This window comes from Chlamydotis macqueenii, chromosome 3 (assembly GCF_036417535.1).
Source record: "Chlamydotis macqueenii isolate bChlMac1 chromosome 3, bChlMac1.mat, whole genome shotgun sequence".
Lineage (NCBI taxonomy): Eukaryota > Metazoa > Chordata > Aves > Otidiformes > Otididae > Chlamydotis > Chlamydotis macqueenii.
In genome coordinates, this window is record NC_141558.1 from 92,712,225 (window position 1) to 92,733,709 (window position 21,485).

Below are 21,485 nucleotides of genomic sequence, written 5' to 3' on the forward strand. Positions count from 1 at the left end.
AGCCAAGGGAGAATGTAGGGGAGAGGAACTTGTGTGTAAATTGTAGCTTCTTAATGCAGATTTGAATTGAGCCTTGAGGAATAGTTTAAGGCAAGATGCTGTGCAAAGTTTTTGTCACCTCACGCTGTAGAAAGATTCTTCAAGGATCTGTAACTCTGAAAGTGTCTTAAATATTATGCAGAGTTACATTTACTGTTTTGTTTTTTTTTCTTTGGAGCCTGCTCTCTAGTTTTTGTAATCAAGAGCTTAATATTCTGTTCTGCTAGACAAATCAAGTCTTCACCCTTTCATATTTCTCTACCACTGAGTGAATTCAGAAGATACTGACACAATGTAGAGTTTTCTCTGAAGGTAACAAATTCAGTTTAAGAAACAATTCACTTTCACAGTTGGAGATTCAGCCTAATTTGGAGAGTTCTAAGAGCAGTGATATGACTCGGGATGAGCAAAAGGGTCAGACTGAGAGCTGTCACTGGGAGATGGCAGGTTCTGGGAGAAGTCTCTACCTGAAGGTTTAAGCATCCCCTCAAATGGCAAAAGGGCAAGTTGTGAGAAGGACGCTCTCAGCTCCTGATGCCCGCTCCTACTTTAGAATGTTATCATCCTTGGTTTCTGGTATCTGAAGTCACCATGTGCAACTTCCAGTCTTGCTGATGTTAGTAACCTGGGCAGTATGCTTGACGCTGACAGCCTACATTCCTAAGACTGTAAATCAGTGTTTAAAAATGCAGATCAGTTCCAATGAAGGAATAAACTTTTTTTTTTCCCCAATTCTTAGAAGGCTTTGTGTCTGTTTTAGAATTTTATGTACGTGACTTTCTAGAATTTTATGTAGATCTTCAATAATCTAACTTCAAGCCCTATTTATGTTCTCTTTTTTTTTTTTTTTTTTTTTCCTACAGAGGTTGAATTTTTTTTCTGCTCTTCCAAACTTCATCTCTGAGATTAATTTTTGACTTCAATATGTATTATTTTTCCTCCTTGTTGCCTCTGTAATTAGTCATTGTATATATCTCGGGTATCTCTTGAAGTTTATACCAGCATGTTTTCACAAATTCCTTGGTATTTTTCGCTGTTAAATTTAATCTGAACCTTGAAATATGAGGGATTTGTAATCTGTACTGCCAACTGATGCGGCTAGTGAAATTGGATAAATTTTCAGATACATAAATCTTTTTCCACATCACTGAAAGCTAGTCTAATTTCTTCCAACTATGTTTCCAACAGTGTTTTCAAGGAGGAGAGTATTACTTATTGTACAGTAACTGAATTTTCAAAAGGTATAATGTCACTTCTGCTTACAAATGTTGTTATATTTACTCTTTCAAGAGTTGCAGTATATTGTATTCTTTATCACTGCTATTTGGAGTTACTGGGATGCACTGACTTGGTCCATTTTTCCTTTCAGTCCTTTGACAATGTTTAGAAATAATAAGGTACCTCAGAACTCTTATATCCAATGTTAAATGCTTTACAAATGTGATGGTAAATCCATTCTAACAGCTAATTGGGATTGAAAAAGCAAAGAACAAGAAAAATAGTGAGTAGAGATGCTAATTTGAGGGAACATTAATCAGGAATTCAGTAAATACTGCTAACAAGAATAAACTTCTAAGAAACTTCTCAAGGTCAACGCTACGTCACCAGCCTGGTTAGTGATTGGTGTTTAACTTTTCTTTTGAAATATTTTGTGAAGCGGGTGGCAATTTGAGCTTATGATTTCATTCCCCAATGAATCGCCAGTAAAAAGTGCTGAAAACATTCTTATAAAACTATTTAAGTAAATTGTCATTTTATTATTTTGGAATTTAACAGTATCTCTTTCTGTCCTCGTTTATTTCTGTAGACATTTGTGAATGATGTGAGGATTCCAGAACAGACATACATCACTCTGAAGTTAGAAGATAAATTGAGATTTGGATATGATATCCTTGTCATAAAAATGCACAGTGTTGGGACACACTTTTCTTGTCAAAAGTATAGTTTTGTTAAATGAAGGGCTCTCATGCTATTCGAGAAGCAACTTTTCTCCCATTACTACCAAAATGCCTGTATTTGAGAAAATGGTGGGTTTTAGAATACTGTGCTTTGGTCAGAACTGTTGATAAAATACGTTTCATTGTTTCTCACTGCAAGAAACCTCAACTTCCAGTTACTATTTAAAACCTGATGTGTAACTTCTGTGCTGCTAAGAAACATTACTTTTTTATGAGGCAAATACTCAAATGTTTATATTGTATAAGATTGATTACAAGTGAAAAAGATTACAAGTAATTACTCAGTAGCTACTACTGAATGGGGAAAAAGAAAACTTGTATTATTACAACATTAAGGTATCTACTCAATCTTCTTTTTACAAATAGTAAATAATTGTATTGTGTATTTGCTTTGGTGAGTATGATTGTACATGTTAGTCCTAACAATGACATATTTATAGAAGAAATCACCATCTCAATGGCAGAATAGCCTGCAGAACTGTTACTTTCCTGTAAAATCCTCTTGTGAATTGAGAAATCCTTCCAGTATTTTCCTTAGCATTTCCTACATACTAATCTTTTTACTGTTGTCAGGGGAGAGATGAGAGTCCCTGAAGAAGCACTTAAGGTAACAATGTGCAATTCGTAGATGTTCTTCTGTCATTGTGTAGTTATTGGTAACATCGGGGTTTTTTTCCACTCTTTGAGGGTGTTTTTTTCTCTATTTAATGTCATGCAGCATGAAAAATTCACAAGCCAACTTCAGTTATCCCAAAAATCTTCAGAGGCAGAAGGATTGAAGCAAACCAGCTCTAAAAGCTCAGAGTCCAAGGTAACAGACTCCGCAACTGAAGTGCACCACAAAACTACAGAAGCACTGAAATCTGAAGAGAAATCAATGGGTAAGGTTCTTTTTTTGCGGCAGAAGCACACAGACTTGGACAGGATATTAATTTGCTTTGGTAGGATGCTTGTGAAATTCTGTACATAGTAAAGTCTTCACATATGTGAAATTTTAAACATATTTTAAGGGTAATTATTAACTTTCGGAATTGACTTTTTGAAAACTCATAAAGGACATTTAATTGAGCATGTGTCAGATTTTTGCAGTCGAACCAAAAGTACTTGTTCAGGAACAGTTTGTACTTTTCACCACCACCATTGTCAAGTGCTTTTTTTTTTTTTTTTTTCCCCTCCTCATTTTTAAATGGGTGAGGCTTTTGTTTGTTTGTTTTGTAGATATTATTATTTATCATCAAGGTAGAAATCTTTAATTATACCAATGTTTTTTTTTTGTTTGTTTCTTTAATCATGTATATACATCCTATATAAGAAATAGCATTGTACTGTAATTTGACTATTACCTTTTTAAAAAACAAATTAAGTGGTTCTGCTCAGTAATGTTTTACACAAGGTAACTTTCAGCACTCTGTAGTAGCTGTCAGCAATCTGGAACCTTGGCAACATTGCAAAATTTGATCAGTTTTTCATGCAGTGAGTTCATATTACATTGAAAGGTCAATGTGGGTAAAAGTGAGAATCTTCTCACAGATATAGCAGCGGACAGCTTTTAGGAATGTACTGCTATCCTGATGACTTCAAACTGAAAGCAGAAAGTAATGTTTACAGATATATCAGGGTAACAATGAGAGATGTCAGCAGCCTTTGCATAAACATTTGTACCAGAAGTTTTGATCAGGTCATTAGTAAGCTTTTATATTTAGAACCCAGATCAGTTATCCAGCCTCTGAGTTTGTTTTGTATTTAGACAAATGCATACAACCAATTCGCTTCAGCTTTCAGAAGAAACGATTCAAGCAAATGACTCTCTCTTCATGCTGTTTTAACCGAATTATCACAACTAAACAGAAAAGTAATTTCCTCTATTTTGGGCTGATTTTACAGATCTTTCTGCCATGCCTCGTGGGACACCTTTGTATGGACAGCCAGCCTGGTGGGGTGATGATGAAGCTGATGAAAAAAGTGGTTGTAAGCCGGATAGCAAGCATGAAGAAAAAATGCATGAGACAGGGGCTTCAGGTAAGTCTGTTGTCTTTTTTTTGTGGTGTTTTTTTTTTCTCTTTAGTAAAGTGCGTATATTCTTAACTAGGGAACTATTAGTGTTTGGAAGTTTCATGGACAGTTTGCATAGATGAAAGCCTACTAAAATTAAGTTAGTTAAAAATTCATTGTGTGAGAAACTATGCATTTCCAGAGACTAATTTCACATATAATGTATCTGTTTTCTAGTGTATAATACAATTTGTTATTGGTAAATATAGAAAATAATGTTATCTGAACCAGTGTGTCTTAAAATTATGCTTATAATTAGAGATTGCACAGGGATATTTCATCAAAAAAATTCTGAAAATAAATAGTGCTGTATTATTTTTGTATTCACCTTTTAGCTATATAAGGTGATCTATGCCAACATTCTCTCTTGTAATTCAATAATGCTGCATTAGCAGGAATTGTATTTCATAGTTCTTGCTGTAAAGATTTATGTAGTCAAAAGTTAAACTGGTAATGTTTATTTCCCCATAATACACATTATTTTTTTTTTTAGTTAGATTGTGTATACACAGTCTGTATTTCCAAAACTTACATCTCAATATCTATAATTAAAATTCTAAATCTATCATCAGGCATATAAATCAAGTGACTTCTATTCTAATAAAAAGAATAACCTTAAAACTTATTCAAGTTGGGACAAAATTCAGCCATGTTTGTTTAGTCGTTTAGGCACGCATTTAAGGCCCAACAGTTTTAAGTTTGCAGTTTTTTAAAGTAGTTTAACTGAGGTGGGAATTTCTCTCTTCCTGTAATAATAGTTGCCTTGGTTATCGTAAATCCTATTTTGTGGGAGTTGGAGTAAACTCTAAAAACACATAAAATGAAACTGAACTAACACTTCAGTGTAATGAAGTCAGCATCCTTGGAGTTAACTTTTTATCATAGCCTTTAATGACCTTTTTCATATTAGTGTAAAGTTGTCATAGAATCATAGAATGGTTAGAGTTGGAAGGGACCTTCTAAGGTCATCTAGTCCAACCCCCCTGCAAGGAGCAGGGACATCCCTGACTAGATCAGGTTGCTCAGAGCCTCATTCAGCCTGGCCTTGAATGTTTCCAGGGATGGGACATCCACCACCTCTCTGGGCAACCTGTTCCAGTGTTCCACCACCCTCATTGTAAAAAAATCTTTTCCTTATGTCCAGTCTGAATCTACCTCCCTCTATATTAAAACCGTTATCCCTTGTGCTATCACAACAGGCCCTACTGAACAGTCTCTCCCCATCTTTCCTGTAGGCCCCCTTGAGGTACTGGAAGACCGTTATAAGGTCTCCCTGGAGCCTCCTCTTCTCCAGGCTGAACAGCCCCAACTCTCTCAGCCTGTCCTCATAGGAGAGGTGCTCCAGCCCTTTTATAATCTTCATGGCCCTCCTCTGGACTCTCTCCAGCTTGATCCATGTCCTTCTTATGTTGGGGGCTCCAGAACTGGACACAGCACTCCAGGTGGGGTCTCACCAGGGCAGAGTAGAAGGACAGAATCACCTCCCTCAACCTGCTGGCCATGCTCCTCTTCTTGTAGCCCAGGATGCGGTTGGCCTTCTGGGCCACAAGAGCACATTGCCTGCTCATGTTGAGCTTCTCGTCCACCAGCACTCCCAAGTCCTTCTCCTCAGGGATCTCGATCCATTCTCCACCCAGCCTGTATTTGTGCCTGGGATTGCCACGACCCAGGTGCAGGACCTTGCACTTGGCCTGGTTGAACTTCATGAGGTTGGCACGGGCCCACCTCTCCAGCCTGTCAAGGTCCCTCTGGATGGCATCCCTCCCTTCCAGCATGTCGACGGCACCACGCAGCTTGGTGTCATTGGCGAACTTGCTGAGGGTACACTCTATCCCACTGTCCATGTCACCGACAAAGATGTTGAACAGGGCCGGGCCCAACACAGACCCCTGAGGGACGCCACTCGTGACCGGTCTCCACATGGACATTGAGCCATTGGCCACCACTCTCTGAGTGCGGCCATCCAGCCAACTCCTTATCCACCGAGTGGTCCGTCCATCAAACCCATGTCTCTCTAGTTTAGAGAGAAGGATGTCGTGTGGGACAGTGTCAAAAGCTTTGCACAAGTCCAGGTAGATGTCAGTTGCTCGTCCCTTGTCCACTGATGCTGTCACCCCGTCATAGAAGGCCACCAAATTGGTCCAGCACGATCTGCCCTTGGTGAAGCCATGCTGGCTGTCACCAACCACCTCCTTGCTCTCCATGTGCCTTAGCATGGTTTCCAGGAGAATCTGCTCCATGACCTTGCCAGGCACAGAGGTGAGGCTGACCGGCCTGTAGTTGCCCGGGTCCTCCTTGTTCCACTTTACTCAGATAGTAAAGTAAGTCCCTTAAGATTTGGACTAGTAGAAAGAAAGAAGGTGAAAACATGTAAATTAGCGACACTTTTTGTGCAACTTAAGCACCTTTGTCACATATAAAGAACTGCATTATAATGCAATACAATTACAGAACACTTTATTATTTGGTTGATTTTTTTACTGAAAAACTCTACTGTATGCAGCATGAGTGGAGTATGCTATTTTGTGCTCCTATGGAGGCTTTTTAACTACAGTTTTAATAACCTACAGTAATAATCTATAACTCTGCAGTTCAAATCCTGTCTAGAAATATGTTCTTCAGAAACTTTTAAATGTTCCTGAGGAATACAAATGTTATTCCTAATGTCAATAATAAAAAGAGACAATGACTCTTAGGTGTTGTTCCACTTCCATTTTTCTCGAAAAAAAGGAAAAGCACATATGACATCAGTTAGTGAGAAGAAGAATTAAGTCCTTGCCTTTGACTCATGCCGTTGATAGACTTACTAGCCACATGGTTCTCCTTGCTTTCCAGATTTAAGGAAACATTAACTGTTGTCTATAAAACCTGTGACTCTCTGTCTTGCTGTATATGCCAAAACAGGGATCGTGAAGTCTCTGGTATCTATATTTTATTGCTTAGATGCCAATGTCTATAGGAAACTAATATAACAAAAATACAAATTCATCAAGGTTCTTATACTCACATGTATCTATCTACATTGTTTTAATTTAAAAAAACATATATGTTATTTGCCCTCATTAAATACAGGATTATTAAAAAGTAATATCCTGAAGCCTGTGGTTTTGGTGCCACAGCATTAACAAGGTATGACACAAGGTACCGACTTCTATTTGTTAGCATGCCTATTCCTATTTTTTCATCATTTTAAATTGCTTTCTCAGAAGCAGTATTGCATCAAATGGTTTACGTACTCTTATATTTATTTTATCAAGAGACAAATGATCAGAGCTTCTGTCTTAGTTCCTGAGTTGAAAGAAAAATAAGATTCCAGCTTCCTCTCAAACTAATCAAGTAGGTGTAATCTTTTTCAGTAGCAGACAAAAATAAGTTTGTTCATAAGTTTGTTCTAGACAGAACATCAGAACATCCCTTCAGTAACAGGGGTATTTTTGACGTGCTTTGCCTTAGTGAAGTCATCATAAGATAAATGATGAATACAGAAAAGGGAGTAATATTTCCTACAGTGTTTAACTGATTTTATTTGTTTGTTTTCAATATACACACTATAAATAATGATAAAATTTGGGCCCAGAGTCTTCCTGGCAAATACATTTCATTCTTTTTAAAAAATGTACAACATATGTTAGAAATCCCTTTTGTTGTTGTTTAATTATTAATTTCTCTCCTACTAATAAATAGCATTAATCAAAGTAGAGTGTAGCTTATGTTTCCTGAAACTGGAAGACTAATAAGGCATTTAGTCTGAGTAAGCACTTACTAAACAAAAGCTTATGTGAAATGTTACAGGAAGACATCCAGGGGAAAAAAAACCAAAACTGGACATTTTTGCAAAACAATTTAATTTCGTTTTCTTTCCCATGAGTAGGCAAGTGATTTATTTATCTTGATCTTGATCTTATCTTGTCTTTGAGTAGACATTACTTGTGTGTTTTACTAGTCTGTTTTTTGACTCTTGTAGATGATTTTTATTAGTGTTGGCAGAGAGCCCAAGAAGACAGACCAGATACGAGTTGACTTTTGCCTCTATAGACACATTTCCTTAATCTCAGAATGCTATGTCTGTATAGAAGTGTGCAACAAAGTATCCTGAATGTTTTCATGCAATTATAAAATGAAGACATAAGCTTTTTGGGTCTCTGTGGCCTGCAACTGCATTCCATGAAAACATTAAATTAATTTTCATCAGGTTAGGAAGTATTTTCTTCATGTGCTTAGGTTTTATACCTTTAATATAATAATTGGAAATCAATATAAGGAAACACTTCATGAAAAGAAATTGGAAGCTTCACTGGACTGTCATGTTTGGATTTTTTTTTAATAAAAGCAAACTTTAGTAAAAACATTCAAGATCGATGCAATTATTTGTTCTTTAATGGGTTAAATTGTATTAAGTATTTAAAACACCAATTTGGAACATGCTTCTTAATATAAACTGCCCAAAAGTGAGTACATAACAGGTACATAAGTACATGTACATAAGTTCTTAAACTTTTTGTTCAGTAAATGGAATCGATAAAGCCTGATATCATTTTAACAAATTAATCCTATGAAGAATCTGCTTCATGCTTTAGTGATTTCGTACATGATTATTCACTGAATAGAAAAGAAGGCATGAATTATAACAGATGGGGTGAGGTTTAATGAGGAGATTGAAATGGGAGATTTGTTTCTGCTAAGCCAACTATAGACAATTAGTCTTTACAATCTCAAGTTAATAAGATTATTTCAATGTTACTGTCTTTCTATCTCAATGGAAACTCACTAATGGAGATTATTTGCAAACAGAGCAGAATGGCCTGGAAAACTTTTAAAAGAAAAAAACCTTTCTACTTTTTTCAGACATGCATGTTTCTCTAATTGCTCTAATCATCCATAGATCTATTAGTCTGTATTAAAATGAGCAGTTGCATATACACCTATGGTTTAACCTTATCTATGCTACAGCTGTTAAATTTGCGTGTTATTGGCAAGATTACCAGGTCTGTAGTTATTATTGCTATGTGTTACAATCTCACTTCTTGGAAAAGCAAAAAGTTCATTCTCTGCTGATCTCAGTAGTAGCTGTAGAATTTTACATCATTAATGCCTTTGCCAGAATCTTAAGAAAAGATGGAAGTCAATTTTTAAAGAATTTGAAGTAACTTTTTTCCATTTGGCATGAAGTATTTTTTAATTGCAGCATGGAATAACAATATATCAGGTTGAATCATAGAATGATTTGGGTTGGAAGGTACCCTTAAGGGTCATCTAGTCCAACTTTCCTGCAAGGAGCAGGGACATCTCCAACGAGATCAGGTTGCACAGAGCCCCATCCAACCTGGCCTTGAATGTCTCCAGGGATGGGGCATCCACCACCTCCCTGGGCAACCTGTTCTAGTGTTCTACAACCCTCACTGTAAAAAAAATTTTCCTAAGATCCAATCTAAATCTACCTCCCTCTATTTTGAAACCATTACCCCTCGTCCTGTCACAACAGGCCCTACTGAACAGCCTCTCCCCGACTTTCATGTAGGCCCCCTTTTGGTGCTGCTTCTTATATTTAAGAAACGGTGCCATTTTAAGGTAAAGCAGGCTGACAGTTATTTTTAGAAAATACCAATGTAATCAGTATGTGTAGGAGATTACACACACATGTTTAATCACTACCGTTAACATTACAGTTCCTATAAGTTTATTCTAGAATTCTGCTGAATTTTGGCCTGGAATATGCGCAAGTGCTGCTTATGTAAGGCTTGCTTTGCAAAGCTGTAGCCATGAATGTGCATGGTATGTCATGGTGAGCTTACAGAATTTTTAGAGCCATCAAAGCAAAATATTTAAATAAGGTTAGTTTTGCACTTTTTTCACCTTAACTCTTTTAAAGCATGCAATTAAATGATTTATTAGGAGAGATGGGGATTTCTATACAATACTATTTTTTTGTGATGGGACAAGGGGTAATGGTTTTAAAATAGAGGGAGGCAGATTCAGATTAGATGTAAGGCAAAAATTTTTTACGCTGAGGGTGGTAGAACACTGGAACAGGTTGCCCAGAGAGGTGGTGGATGCCCTGTCCCTGGAAATGTTTAAGGCCAGATTGGACGGGGCTCTGAGCAACCTGATCTGGTTGAAGATGTCTCTGCTCCTTGCAGGGGGGTTGGACTAGATGACCTTAGAAAGGTCCCTTCCAACCCAGACTGTTCTATGATTCTATTATTTTTATTTAGAGAGAGCAATTTTGATATTATTTCATAAGACAGGTTATGACAACATTAAAAGACAAAGATCTTATTTAATACTAGGTGAATCATTACTTGTATTTTTTTTTCAATTTGTTTAAATAACAAATAAAAAATATGCTTCAGCCATAAAGCAATAAAAGAACCTAAAAGGTAAGTTGGAAATAAAAAGTAGTAATATGGAGAGAAAGACAAAGCAAAAAAAGAAATTCTGTTAAGTTTTTGAAAGCGCTAACTTCAGCTTCTTTTCATTAAACATATCATTACACAGTACCAAATATAAAACTAACATATAAAAAATATTTTCAGGTATTGTGTAAATATGGTATTTTGACTGCTTCTTATACCTTCTGCAAATAAATATTTTGCTCCATGTTTACAGACTTTTTTCAATAAGTAATTTGTAAATTCAGTATAATTTTCTTTTACAAGTTCTGTTCTTAAAATTGTATTTTTAAGGTAGAAAATCATATTTTTAAGGTAGAAAAAAAAAACATTTCTAAAAAATCTGAAGACTGCAAAATATCTTCTAAGGTTTCATCCTGTATTTGCAAATGATAGTATATTCATCTAGACAGGCAATTTCTTATATATTTGTGAGACTGTGTTGAATAGCACGGAACACCTATGACATTTCTTGTCCAGGTTGGCAAGTAAAATCTTAAGATTCTGACTATTTGTATGTGACTTAAGAAAGAAAACTTAGAAACAAAAAGTCCTAGAAACTGTTACCAGTTCTGCTAATTTCACAAAGTGAATGTTGCTTTTCTGATTATTACCTCTGAGATTATTCTAGTAAAGAATCTCCCTGAATATCCATTTGGTTAAGCCTGTGTTTTCGAAATATTACATAGTTTTCATTTTAGCCTCTCCTAGACTTATTATTTCATTAACAGTCTCACTAAACCTATGTAGCAGCTAGAGTTATGACTTCCTTACTTACCTTCTAGAAACAGTTGCACAATTGTCTTTTGTAGCTCTAGACCTTTGTAGAATGAGAGCTCCTTCTTTACAGATACCCTAGTTCTTTTTATCCCTCTTTCCTTTCACTCTTGCCAGTTCAGAAATCTCTTCAGTCCCTGAAGGGATTGCAGTTCTCAACCCATCTGTCCCCTCATTTTCCCAAAACACACTTTCAGTTCCACAGAATTGCTTTTTTTTTTTTTTTACTGTACAGATACTATGCTTATTTTATTTAAAAATTATAGAGCTGTGATGACCACTATCTTCAGTATTTGCTTGAGGGTTTTCTCTAAAAGCTATCTGTATTTAGTCTGATACATAATTTCTTTCATCTTGGCAGATGACTTTTTATAATAGGATTTTAAAGGTAAGGCTGTTTTATAGATCATTCTTTGTAATATTTAGAAAGCTGTAAGGACTTGCATTTAGGACTTGGGTCAAAAATTCTGAAGGGTGATTCAGATCAGCGTCTATATCAATTTTTTATTCCTCATTGTTTCGAATTCCTGATTCTAATCAATTCTGATGTATTTAACTCTTCTAAAAATGCAAGTACTTCAGGCTGAAAATAGGATTTTTAAGTAATCAAAATTAACTTGTATTTCAGATATTTTTCATTTTATTATTTTTAAGAATTTTTCTAGTTAACAAATTTACAATTCAGTTGTAGTTCATTTTCTCACTACTTTTGATTAAACTGTCGTAATTTAGATACAAACTGTATTATAGCATCTGTTTAATCAAAAATATTGGAATAAAATAGTGTATGTATCATTATAGTATAAACAGTTGATTTCAAATGTTAAATTTGGTGCAGGCAAGTTTCACAGGGAAAATTTTTTTATGAAGTTATCCATTAATGCTGACAAGTCAGTATAATAGATCGCCTGATCCTAAGCCTACCATACATCTGATGCATTTTGGCTACAATCTTAGAATTTTCCAAAGATGATGATGAACCAGTTATTTCATATTTACTGAAAAATATTGTTTATTTTTGACCAATAGATTGCTCTTGCCTGGCCCAAAAGTATAAATATTTCTCAAAATATACTGTATTAGCCAGTTATTTTTTGAAGGAGCATTGAACAGAATATGTTGCTTAATTACTGATTACAGGAATTGCACAAAATTGTAGGCATGAAGGTCTAAATAGAACCATAGGGGAAAAAATAAGGTACATATGAACTAGCTTCCTGGCAGATTACTCTCCTATTCAGTGACAGCGTTGCATAGTGTAAGGATCCTGGCTGTAGATTTGATCCTGCTAGAGGCTGATCCATTCTAGCTTGTTAGCTGGGTGAAACAAACGGAGACTGATGGTAGTTAACCTAAAATCTAGTAGCTGCAAAGTGTGACTTCTGTTTATTACTCTACATTTTTTGTCTAAACACAGAGGCTTTTTAAATGACTTGTGCATCATTAAAATAGATTCATTCTGTATTGTTTGTTTGCTGACTTAAGTGTTTTCAGCAAGGGGATGAAAAAGGCATTCCATTTCCCGGGGAGGGGGGTAGTGAGTTGCTCCTGTGGTGCTTGAAAACTGCCCCACAGAGATGAGGCAGCTGACAGTGCAGTGAAAAGCAGAAGCTAGTGTATTCTTGTAATGCAACAGCACAATATAAAAACTCTCTGAATTCTGAACATCTTTTGTGTTTGTAGCAGCTACTTTTAGATAAAATAAATTTTAATAGCTATGTTACCTGCATCAGTTAGTTATCCTGTTGTTATCTAAGCATGGCAATAATAATGAGTGTATAGTGTTTTTGTTACCACTCCGTAACATCATTCTTTTTTTAACTTTTCCAACTATTATGTGGTCCTTTAATTATTTCTATTTCTCTATATCAAATTACTATCCTTTCTCATTTTTTAATTTTTAATCTTTTCCTAAATTTTCACAAGAAGCATGTGTTTGTGAAGAACAGCGTAGGTGCGTTATGCTGTTCTGCATCCTTTACCCCTTAAAGTCCTGACTCCAGTATAAATGTATCTGTTGCTGCCTTGTTGCATAATAGTTTCATGGGCAAATGTTAACTGTCTCGGCTGATACAGTGTGGCTATTTTTAGCACTAGGAATCTATTCATTGCATTCTTATACCTTTACTTGGCAACCTAAAATAATTTCTTAACCTCCTTATTGTGATTCATGATAAACCACATAGGAACTATTCAGAATTCTTTTGCTGGAATGTAACTTGCTTTTGCTGCTAACATCTAAAGCATCTGTTGCTTATAGCACATCTCTACACCAGATATTTTGCCTAGCTTACTAGTTCATGAAATGCAACCAGAAGGCTTGTTTTCTTAAAGGCACATTGGTAGCTTTGCTGCAATCACAAGAAGCTTTAACCTTCATTCAGGCTATACAGTGGTACTTTAAACTACTACCCCGTGCTTTTTCCATATTCTGCTTTCTTTACCCACTAAGAGCATGGTTTGGTAAAGTTTTGCATGCTTCTAGCTATCGTTACTTTTTTTGTTCATCTACAAATTATGGAAACAAGTAAAATAAGAGCAGACGATGGTAGGATTTTGCTTGATTCTTTGGTTTTATCTTTTGTAGAAACATAAAGCATTTGAATTCCAAAACACTTCCCAATGCATATCAGTGTTAAACTTTTCAAGCCAGAATTAATGCTTATCTTGCATTTATATGTGAATTGTTTTTTCAGAGAGTTTTACCAAACAAAATTGTATCGACTATCCACTGCAGGAGATGAAAGCCGAGCCAGTAGCACTTGTTTTGGGGGTACTTTAATTTGATGTTTTTCCGAGAAATTGGAATTGCAGTACTGATCATCTCAACTGTTTCTCTTATGTGATTTACCTGTTTTCCATGTGCTAATAACTCGTCTGACCTTTACATTGTCTAAAATTTTTTTGAATGCACATTTCCTTTGACAAAATCTAAGTGAGCTTTTTGCCACTTTACACTCCTTACAGTCAAAGCTCGTGCTGCCTTTTTAGCAATATTTTTTTTTATATGTAATTCTGGAATTACTTTTCCAGAACTATGTTGCTGAGTCTTCTCCACAATCTTACTGTTTATTCCAGAAATTACTCAAGTGACCTTTTCAGGAGTTCGGATACTTCTTGAAGAACCTGAGGTTCCCAAGTATTGTGAAAACTATTTTTTATTTTTCTTAATAGGATGCAGCACAGATGCCAAGCAACCTGAGGAGCAATCTGCAGCTGCAAGTGAAGAACTTTATCCTTTCTGTAGGGAACCAAGTTACTTCGAAATCCCTACAAAAGAATTCCAACAGCCTTCACAGGTAGCAGAGAGCACTATTCATGAAATCCCAACAAAAGACACACAAAGCTCCCATGCAGCAGGTGCAGGGCACGCTTCCTTTACCATTGAATTTGATGACAACACTCCAGGAAAAGTAACGATCAAAGATCACGTGACAAAATTCACATCGGAGCAGCGTCACAAGTCAAAAAAGCCTTCTTCCTCCAGTGGTCAGGACCTGCCTGGGCTTCAAACGGTGATGATGGCCGCAGAAAGCAAAGTAGCAGATTGGCTAGCACAGAACAATCCTCCTAGGATGATATGGGAACCAACAGAGGAGGATTCCAAAAGTATTAAGAGTGATGTTCCAGTGTACTTGAAGAGACTGAAAGGTAAAGTGAATCATTCCAGCTGTGCTTACTTCTGAAAGCAGCAATTCCTCACTAGCATCCAGTGAGTGGATCCCTGAGCCCTTGTGGAGTTCATTTGAAATCACAGATACTCCACATGAGTGCAAGGATCTGTGCTGGGAAATTTTATTGCAGTATTAAGTCTTAAAAAGAGGATAGGAAACCAAATCCTAAATCATCTTACCGTAAGTATATTAACTGGACATATTCTAGTACAGCTGAAAACATCAGGTGTTTAAAACATTGATCTTCAAAGGGAAAAGGAAAAAGCCCAAACCTTAGTTAAATTTTATATATTTCACTTTTTCCCAAGCATTACTTCAAAAAGCTGAATTGCTTTTTAGAATCAAAGCTCTGAAGTTCAATTTATGCTTTTAGCAAGTCTTCCAAATGCATGTGTTCTGTGAATATTCATGTGCTCTAAGGAAATCATTTATGGTGAAGAATACATTATATAGTTACTCTGCTTAAATCGGTCATGTATGATGGAGTCGGGTTTGAGTCAGGAATCTGAAATAGACTGAGAGCTTCAGTTTTTATACTAAGCTTGCAGAATATTGTATTAATAGGAATGGTGCTGTTGAATGGAGTTATACATATTCATTTACGGCAGACAATGACACTTCAAATAAAATTAAATCAAATATTAAGTGTGATAAGTTTACTTTCTTTTGGATGCCACTTAGCAAAATAGAGAAGAAAGTAGTTTTGATGTTCAGATAAAGATTCCAGTGACATTCGGACTTTCAGAATGAAAGCTTCTAAAAACTTTTTCAAGTCTCTCTTATTTTCTGTTTCTAATTTCAGCAGGTTAATCCTGCAGTTCCCATTTTTCTTGATTCTGCAATGTTATCATTTCTAGCTCTTAAACCCATTGGGACTGGGTACAAGAAGCTTTGTCTTACTGATCAAAAGTCTGGTTTTTAAGGCTGACACTTCCAAACTAAGCTAAAAAATAGAATTTTGAAAGCAGAGTTATATCAATGTACTAGCATTAAAATAATAGTATATTACTTCTAGAGTATATCACAGAGCATTCTTTGGTCTTTATGACACTGTATTGTATTAATGAACATTCTTTAAAATATTAGCCATGTCACTTTAATAAATAGGAAGTGCTTTGTTTCCAAGGCTTTAGCCTTTTCCTAGCAGAAACTCCTCAAAGTTTGATAAATTTTCATCTGACAGAGGTGTAAGTTACAAGGTGCATATGGCCACAATAAATATCAGAATTTTGTAATCTTCTGTGATCAGTTTGTATTCTCACTCATTACTCGTACTTTTTCAAATTATAAAGGTAAAGAATATACCTAGCAGCTTTAAAAGTTTGATTTAAAAAAAACATGAACTTTCTGTGTTTTCTTCTCAGTTTTTTCTTACATCCTGTACTGAAGTCACACTGCTAAAATTATGTTATTTGACCTTCCCTGTGGTGTTGATATTTATTGCTATTATTTGGAAGTGTATGAACCATCACATCATTTTCTTAGGCACTGTAAAAATAAGAAGCAAACAGGAATGCAAGTTGGGATTTCAGCTGTGTATTTAGTGCTATTAGACTGATAAGTAAGTTTTCCCAGTATGTGATTGCTATTTAACTGAATAGTAGCTGCATATCCTAACTGTGTTAGTGAGAAAACCTTTAAAAGCTATCCTCTTGGGAATAAAAATAAAATTGTACATTGATGTACATACATGAGTGGATCCAGAAGAGTTCAAAGAAGGTAAAACTGTTCTTTCTCAGGAACTGAGCTAAAACTTAAAAATGTAGACACTTTGATTGTACTTGAAGTTGCTTTATGTTAAATTTGACTTACTGTCTACATTTATCCAGCCTTCCATGCATTTTGAGGTATCATTACAAGGTATACTTATAGTCGTATATATGATTTATTAAATACTGAACCTTTATTCATAGCTCTCAAAGTAGTTTGTGGAATGAATAAGTAACAACAACCATTTTACATGCGTACATCAGATGCTGAGGAGAGTGAGTGATGGAAAAAATCATTGTACCTTTTGGAAAGCCTAATAAAGAATTTGTTCCAATTTTCAGTAGACACTTCTCAGAATAAACTGTTGTAAATGTGTGAGGAATCCAACAACATGAACTGTGGCTCTCAATGGGTATTTTCAGCTACCAGAAAGACTATTTTAGGGTTTTCTTTTTCCTCTTAACCCTGCCTAGAATGTTTCAGTAGTCAATTGTAATCAACTGGCTGTGTGAGAAAATTAATGTAGTTTGGAAACATATGATAGTACAGCTGGTAAAATACTGGCATTTGGAAGTCACTGATAAGTATTCTCAGATGAGAATATTGGTGAAAAGGATAATTCAAATGCGCTGCTGTTACTGATCAGCTTATGAAGTGTTTCATTGTTTGACTGATTGCAAGTTGAATGCATTGCCAGGAGCTGTACAAGATTTGCAGAGCCAGGTGCTGAAAGCTATGGGAGCCTAAACAGAAAACCAATCTGAAATTCCTTCTTTCTTAGTTTGCCAGTTTCTTTTGTATGTGTTTGGGTTGGGGTTTTTGTTTGTTTGTTTCATTGTGCTATATATTCTTTTACTTTGCTTGTAGGGAATAAGCATGATGATGGTACACAAAGTGATTCAGAAAATGCTAGTGCACACCGGCATTACAGTAAGCGGGCAGCACTTGAGGAACACTTAAGGCATCATCATACAGAGCTGAAAAAGTCACACCAGAAAGTTCATTCCACAGAAAAGCAGCAAGAGCAAGCCAGTTTAAGTCAGACTGCTTTTATGATTGAGTTTTTTGATGAAGACCATCCTCGAAAGAGACGTTCTTACTCCTTTTCTCAGAATGTAGGAGCTCTGTGCCCAGAATCTCCATCTCCAACACCCCATGCTCGACCTGAAAAAGTGAAACCTACATCAGGAGAGAAAGCAGTCCCTTCATCTGTGCAAGCTAGCTCATCACATCACAGAGCCGTACATGGTGTTCATGCAAAACTTCTAAAACAAAAATCAGAAGAACCTTCTGCAGCATTACCTGTTTTACAGGCTGCATTGTTAAGGAGTTCGGGAAGCCTTGGCCATAGACCTAGTCAGAACCAGGAAATGGACAAAAAGTTGAAAAGCCAACATATTTCTGCTGCTACTGAAAAGGACAATGAGGATGACCAGAGTGACAAAGGTACTTACACTATTGAGTTGGAAAATCCCAATTCTGAAGAAATGGAAGCACGTAAAATGATTGACAAGGTGAGAGACCTAAAATGTACACTGATATTCAAGTGGTATGTGATGTGTGGGCAACAGTCTGTCACTTCAGTTCTACTTATTAAAGCTGCTTTGTTTGGCTTAGGAATCTTACAATGACCAGGTAACTTTTCCTTCTTGGTAGCAGTGTGAATATCAATATAAATAACAATACAATTGTATTTGCAAGTTAAATAACTGAAATAACTCTCTTTGGATTCAACAGGAAGATAAGGGTAGGAGAAGCTACATTTAATCATTTAGCATAACTGACTCTTGAAGAGAAATTTTTTTTTTCTGTTATTGTGTTTTCCTAAACAATCTGTTCTGGTAGAATGCTGGCATCCAATTCTAGCCACCTGAACAGGAAATTTGTCACTTACTTGTTACAGGATTATCTGCGGATTGATTTTGTGTGTCTAAAACTTTTTCAGGTCTGAACAATTACATTAATATATTTAGAATGAATTTTGGCTAAATGTTGAAAAATATTTGTTGAAAGACAAGCTAGCTTCACTAGTTTGATTTTGTAGAAAAATGCTGACATAATAGGGAAATGGGATATTTTATTACAGATAGTTTTATTTTATAAAAGATCTTTATGGAAGATTTGGGAGAGGGGAGATTAAAATAAATAGAATTACCTTCAGTAAAATAATAAAGATAATGGTTTCACCTCTTAAGGATTCTGAAAAGGAGACTTTTGACTTCTTTGAGTCAGTGTTCAGAGAACTTCTGAGAACTAAAAGCATTCCAAATATTAGAATCATAGAATGCTTAGAGTTGGAAGGGACCTTTAAAGGTCATCTAGTCCAACCCCCCTGCAAGGAGCAGGGACATCTCCAACCAGATCAGGTTGCTCAGAGCCTCATCCAGCCTGGCCTTGAACATTGCCAGGGATGGGGCCTCCACCACCTCTCTGGGCAACCTGTTCCAGTGTTCCACCACCCCCATTGTAAAAAATTTTTTCCTAATTTCCAATCTAAATCTACCCCCCTCTATTTTAAAACCATTACCCCTCGTCCTATCACAACAGGCCCTACTGAACAGCCTCTCCCCATCTTTCTTGTAGGCCCCCTTGAGGTACTGGAAGACCGCTATCAGGTCTCCCTGGAGCCTCCTCTTCTCCGGGCTAAACAGCCCCAACTCTCTCAGCCTGTCCTCATAGGAGAGGTGCTTCAGCCCTCTGATAATCTTTGTGGCCCTCCTCTGGACCCTCTTCAACTGTTCCGTGTCCATCTTATGTTGGGGGCTCCAGAACTGGACACAGTACTCTGGGTGGGGTCTCACCAGGGCAGAGTAGAGGGACAGAATCACTTCCCTCGACCTGCTGGCCACGCTCCTCTTGATGCAGCCCAGGATGTGGTTGGCGAAATGGAGCAAGTGAATTTTAAAGAACATCATTGCGGTCACTTAGAGACTACAAATTTCTACATTTAATTCTTAAGTTATAAATCTTCAATTAAATTGCATCAGAAAATGTGTGAGGCCTGGTTTTACTAAGTATAGTTATGCAACAGAGTTTATTTGAAAACCAGAAAAAATAACATTTGGAAATAGAGAATTTAAATACTGCGTAAGAATGTTAGTACTGTCTCATGTTTAATAAGATTTCAAATTATTTGTGGTCTTTAATATCCATTCAGGATATCCAGAGTAATTTTTTTGTTTGAAACAAATCTCTCCTGTTACAGGACAGATTCGGGAAAAGGAAGTGAATGTAAGTGATAGGGATTGTACTAAAGTATTGGTTAATATTCTTAGTGTTGTATAAAAAGCTTGTAGATATCATAACTAGTCCTCACTGCTTCCCTAAAAAGTATCACCACTAGAAATTAAAGATTTACTGGGAAATAAAGCATAGATATTTTTCTTTGAGGTCTTCTGTATCTTTTCACTTAATATCTGTATTGAAATATTACGAACATTTTATTTTACACTCGGTTCAAAGAGTCTTGCTGCGCAGTTGTTATTTGATTTGGTAATATGAAAGAGGTATGATATTATTTTTATGAGGTGCAGAAAAACAGCCAGTGAAGAAAATCAAAACCAAATGGAAGCCGAAATTTCTTCCTCCAGCTGAGCTCAGCTTTGCTTCCCTCCTGTTTTAAATTGCTAATACTGTGGATTCTCTTACTTTGTGGTGGACAAGTGAGGAATAAGACAAGGATTTTTGATGGCCTGTTGACTGCTGTGCTGATCTATTAAAGCTTTGAGAGAATTATTGGTATACATTTAAATGTTTTATCAGTAGTTCTAGTATAACCTGTCTGTTGGCAAGTCAGTCCTTTTTCTGAGCACTTAAAATGCCTGCTCAATTGCGTCTCATTTTAAAGTGTCTGTTGGGTTGAAAGATTAACTGAAATTCAAGAGTTCATTTGATAGAATTGGGGTGAAAATGCACTACAAACAGCAAGGATAACTTTCTAAAACATTTGCAGAAACAATGCAGTCTTATCAGTAAAAAATGTACGTTAGAATGGTGCCAAGATCCGTGTCTGGTTTACCTGAAGAATTTCCTGTGGAATAAAATAGTTCCATGTTTGGGTGTTTTTTCCCTTTTACTGGAGGAAAGGGTAAGAATGACCAAATTATCCAAAGATTACTTTGTGTGGCTCATTCACTTGAGAAACCTTAGCCTTAGCCTTGCTCCTGTAGGCAGAGTCTACTCTTTTCTCTGGAAAGGAACATAAAAACAAAACACAAATGCAAGAGTGACATTAACTTGTCAAAAATCAAGGCATGATTAATAGTGCTTCTTTGAGTTAAGAATCCAAGAGAGGCATGCAGAAAATCAAAGTTAAAATTCTCTGAAAAAAGGAAAAAAAAAAAAAAATCTATATAGTTTTTAAACAGAGGGAGAAAGACCTTAATGTTGAGCTATATGGTTTCTCTCAAAAGAACCATTTTTCTTAATGTAGCCTTTTTCTAAAGATTCTAGGAAATAGAGAAAATAGATACTTACATGAAATTATTTTAAAAATCCAAAAAGGATACTGTCCTGATTATTCATCCTGTTGATTTCATTTAGGTTGCTAAGGATCCATTTCTTTCTCTGCTACACTTACAGTCTTTAAGAAAAAAATCAAATAAATTCTGCTGTCTCTGCAGCAGAAAAGGTGTAAAATAACAAAAAACATATTCTTTGTTTTCTTGACTATTTTAAAGCCTGGCATTTGAAAAGAGAGTATGAGAAAGATACAAAAATAATCAGAAGGAAAGAGGAAGAGATTTTTTAAATAACAGAGAGAAGCTTTTTAGTGAGAGAGAGGTGTTATCATTTATCTGCAGTGATGACTGTCTTGAAATGAATATCTGTCACTTACCTAAAATCAAAGATTCCAAAAACACTGAGGCTTGTGTCTTACACAGCTT

At 36.0% G+C, this 21,485-nt stretch overlaps 1 protein-coding gene across 7 annotated transcripts in view; it reads left to right on the plus strand.

Annotated features, from left to right (window-relative positions):
* Positions 1-21,485, plus strand: part of CEP170 (centrosomal protein 170) — a 106,695-nt gene that overhangs the window by 34,579 nt on the left and 50,631 nt on the right. For 6 of the 7 annotated variants that reach the window (XM_086743953.1, XM_086743954.1, XM_086743955.1 and 3 more), the window contains exons 4-9: positions 1,847-1,925; positions 2,546-2,604; positions 2,716-2,878; positions 3,882-4,016; positions 14,390-14,866; positions 17,467-18,113. In XM_086743953.1, coding sequence (XP_086600079.1) covers positions 1,847-1,925; positions 2,546-2,604; positions 2,716-2,878; positions 3,882-4,016; positions 14,390-14,866; positions 17,467-18,113 — 1,560 coding nt within the window. The remainder of the gene's footprint in view (positions 1-1,846; positions 1,926-2,545; positions 2,605-2,715; positions 2,879-3,881; positions 4,017-14,389; positions 14,867-17,466; positions 18,114-21,485) is intronic. The other variant, XM_086743956.1, reaches the window with a different exon arrangement.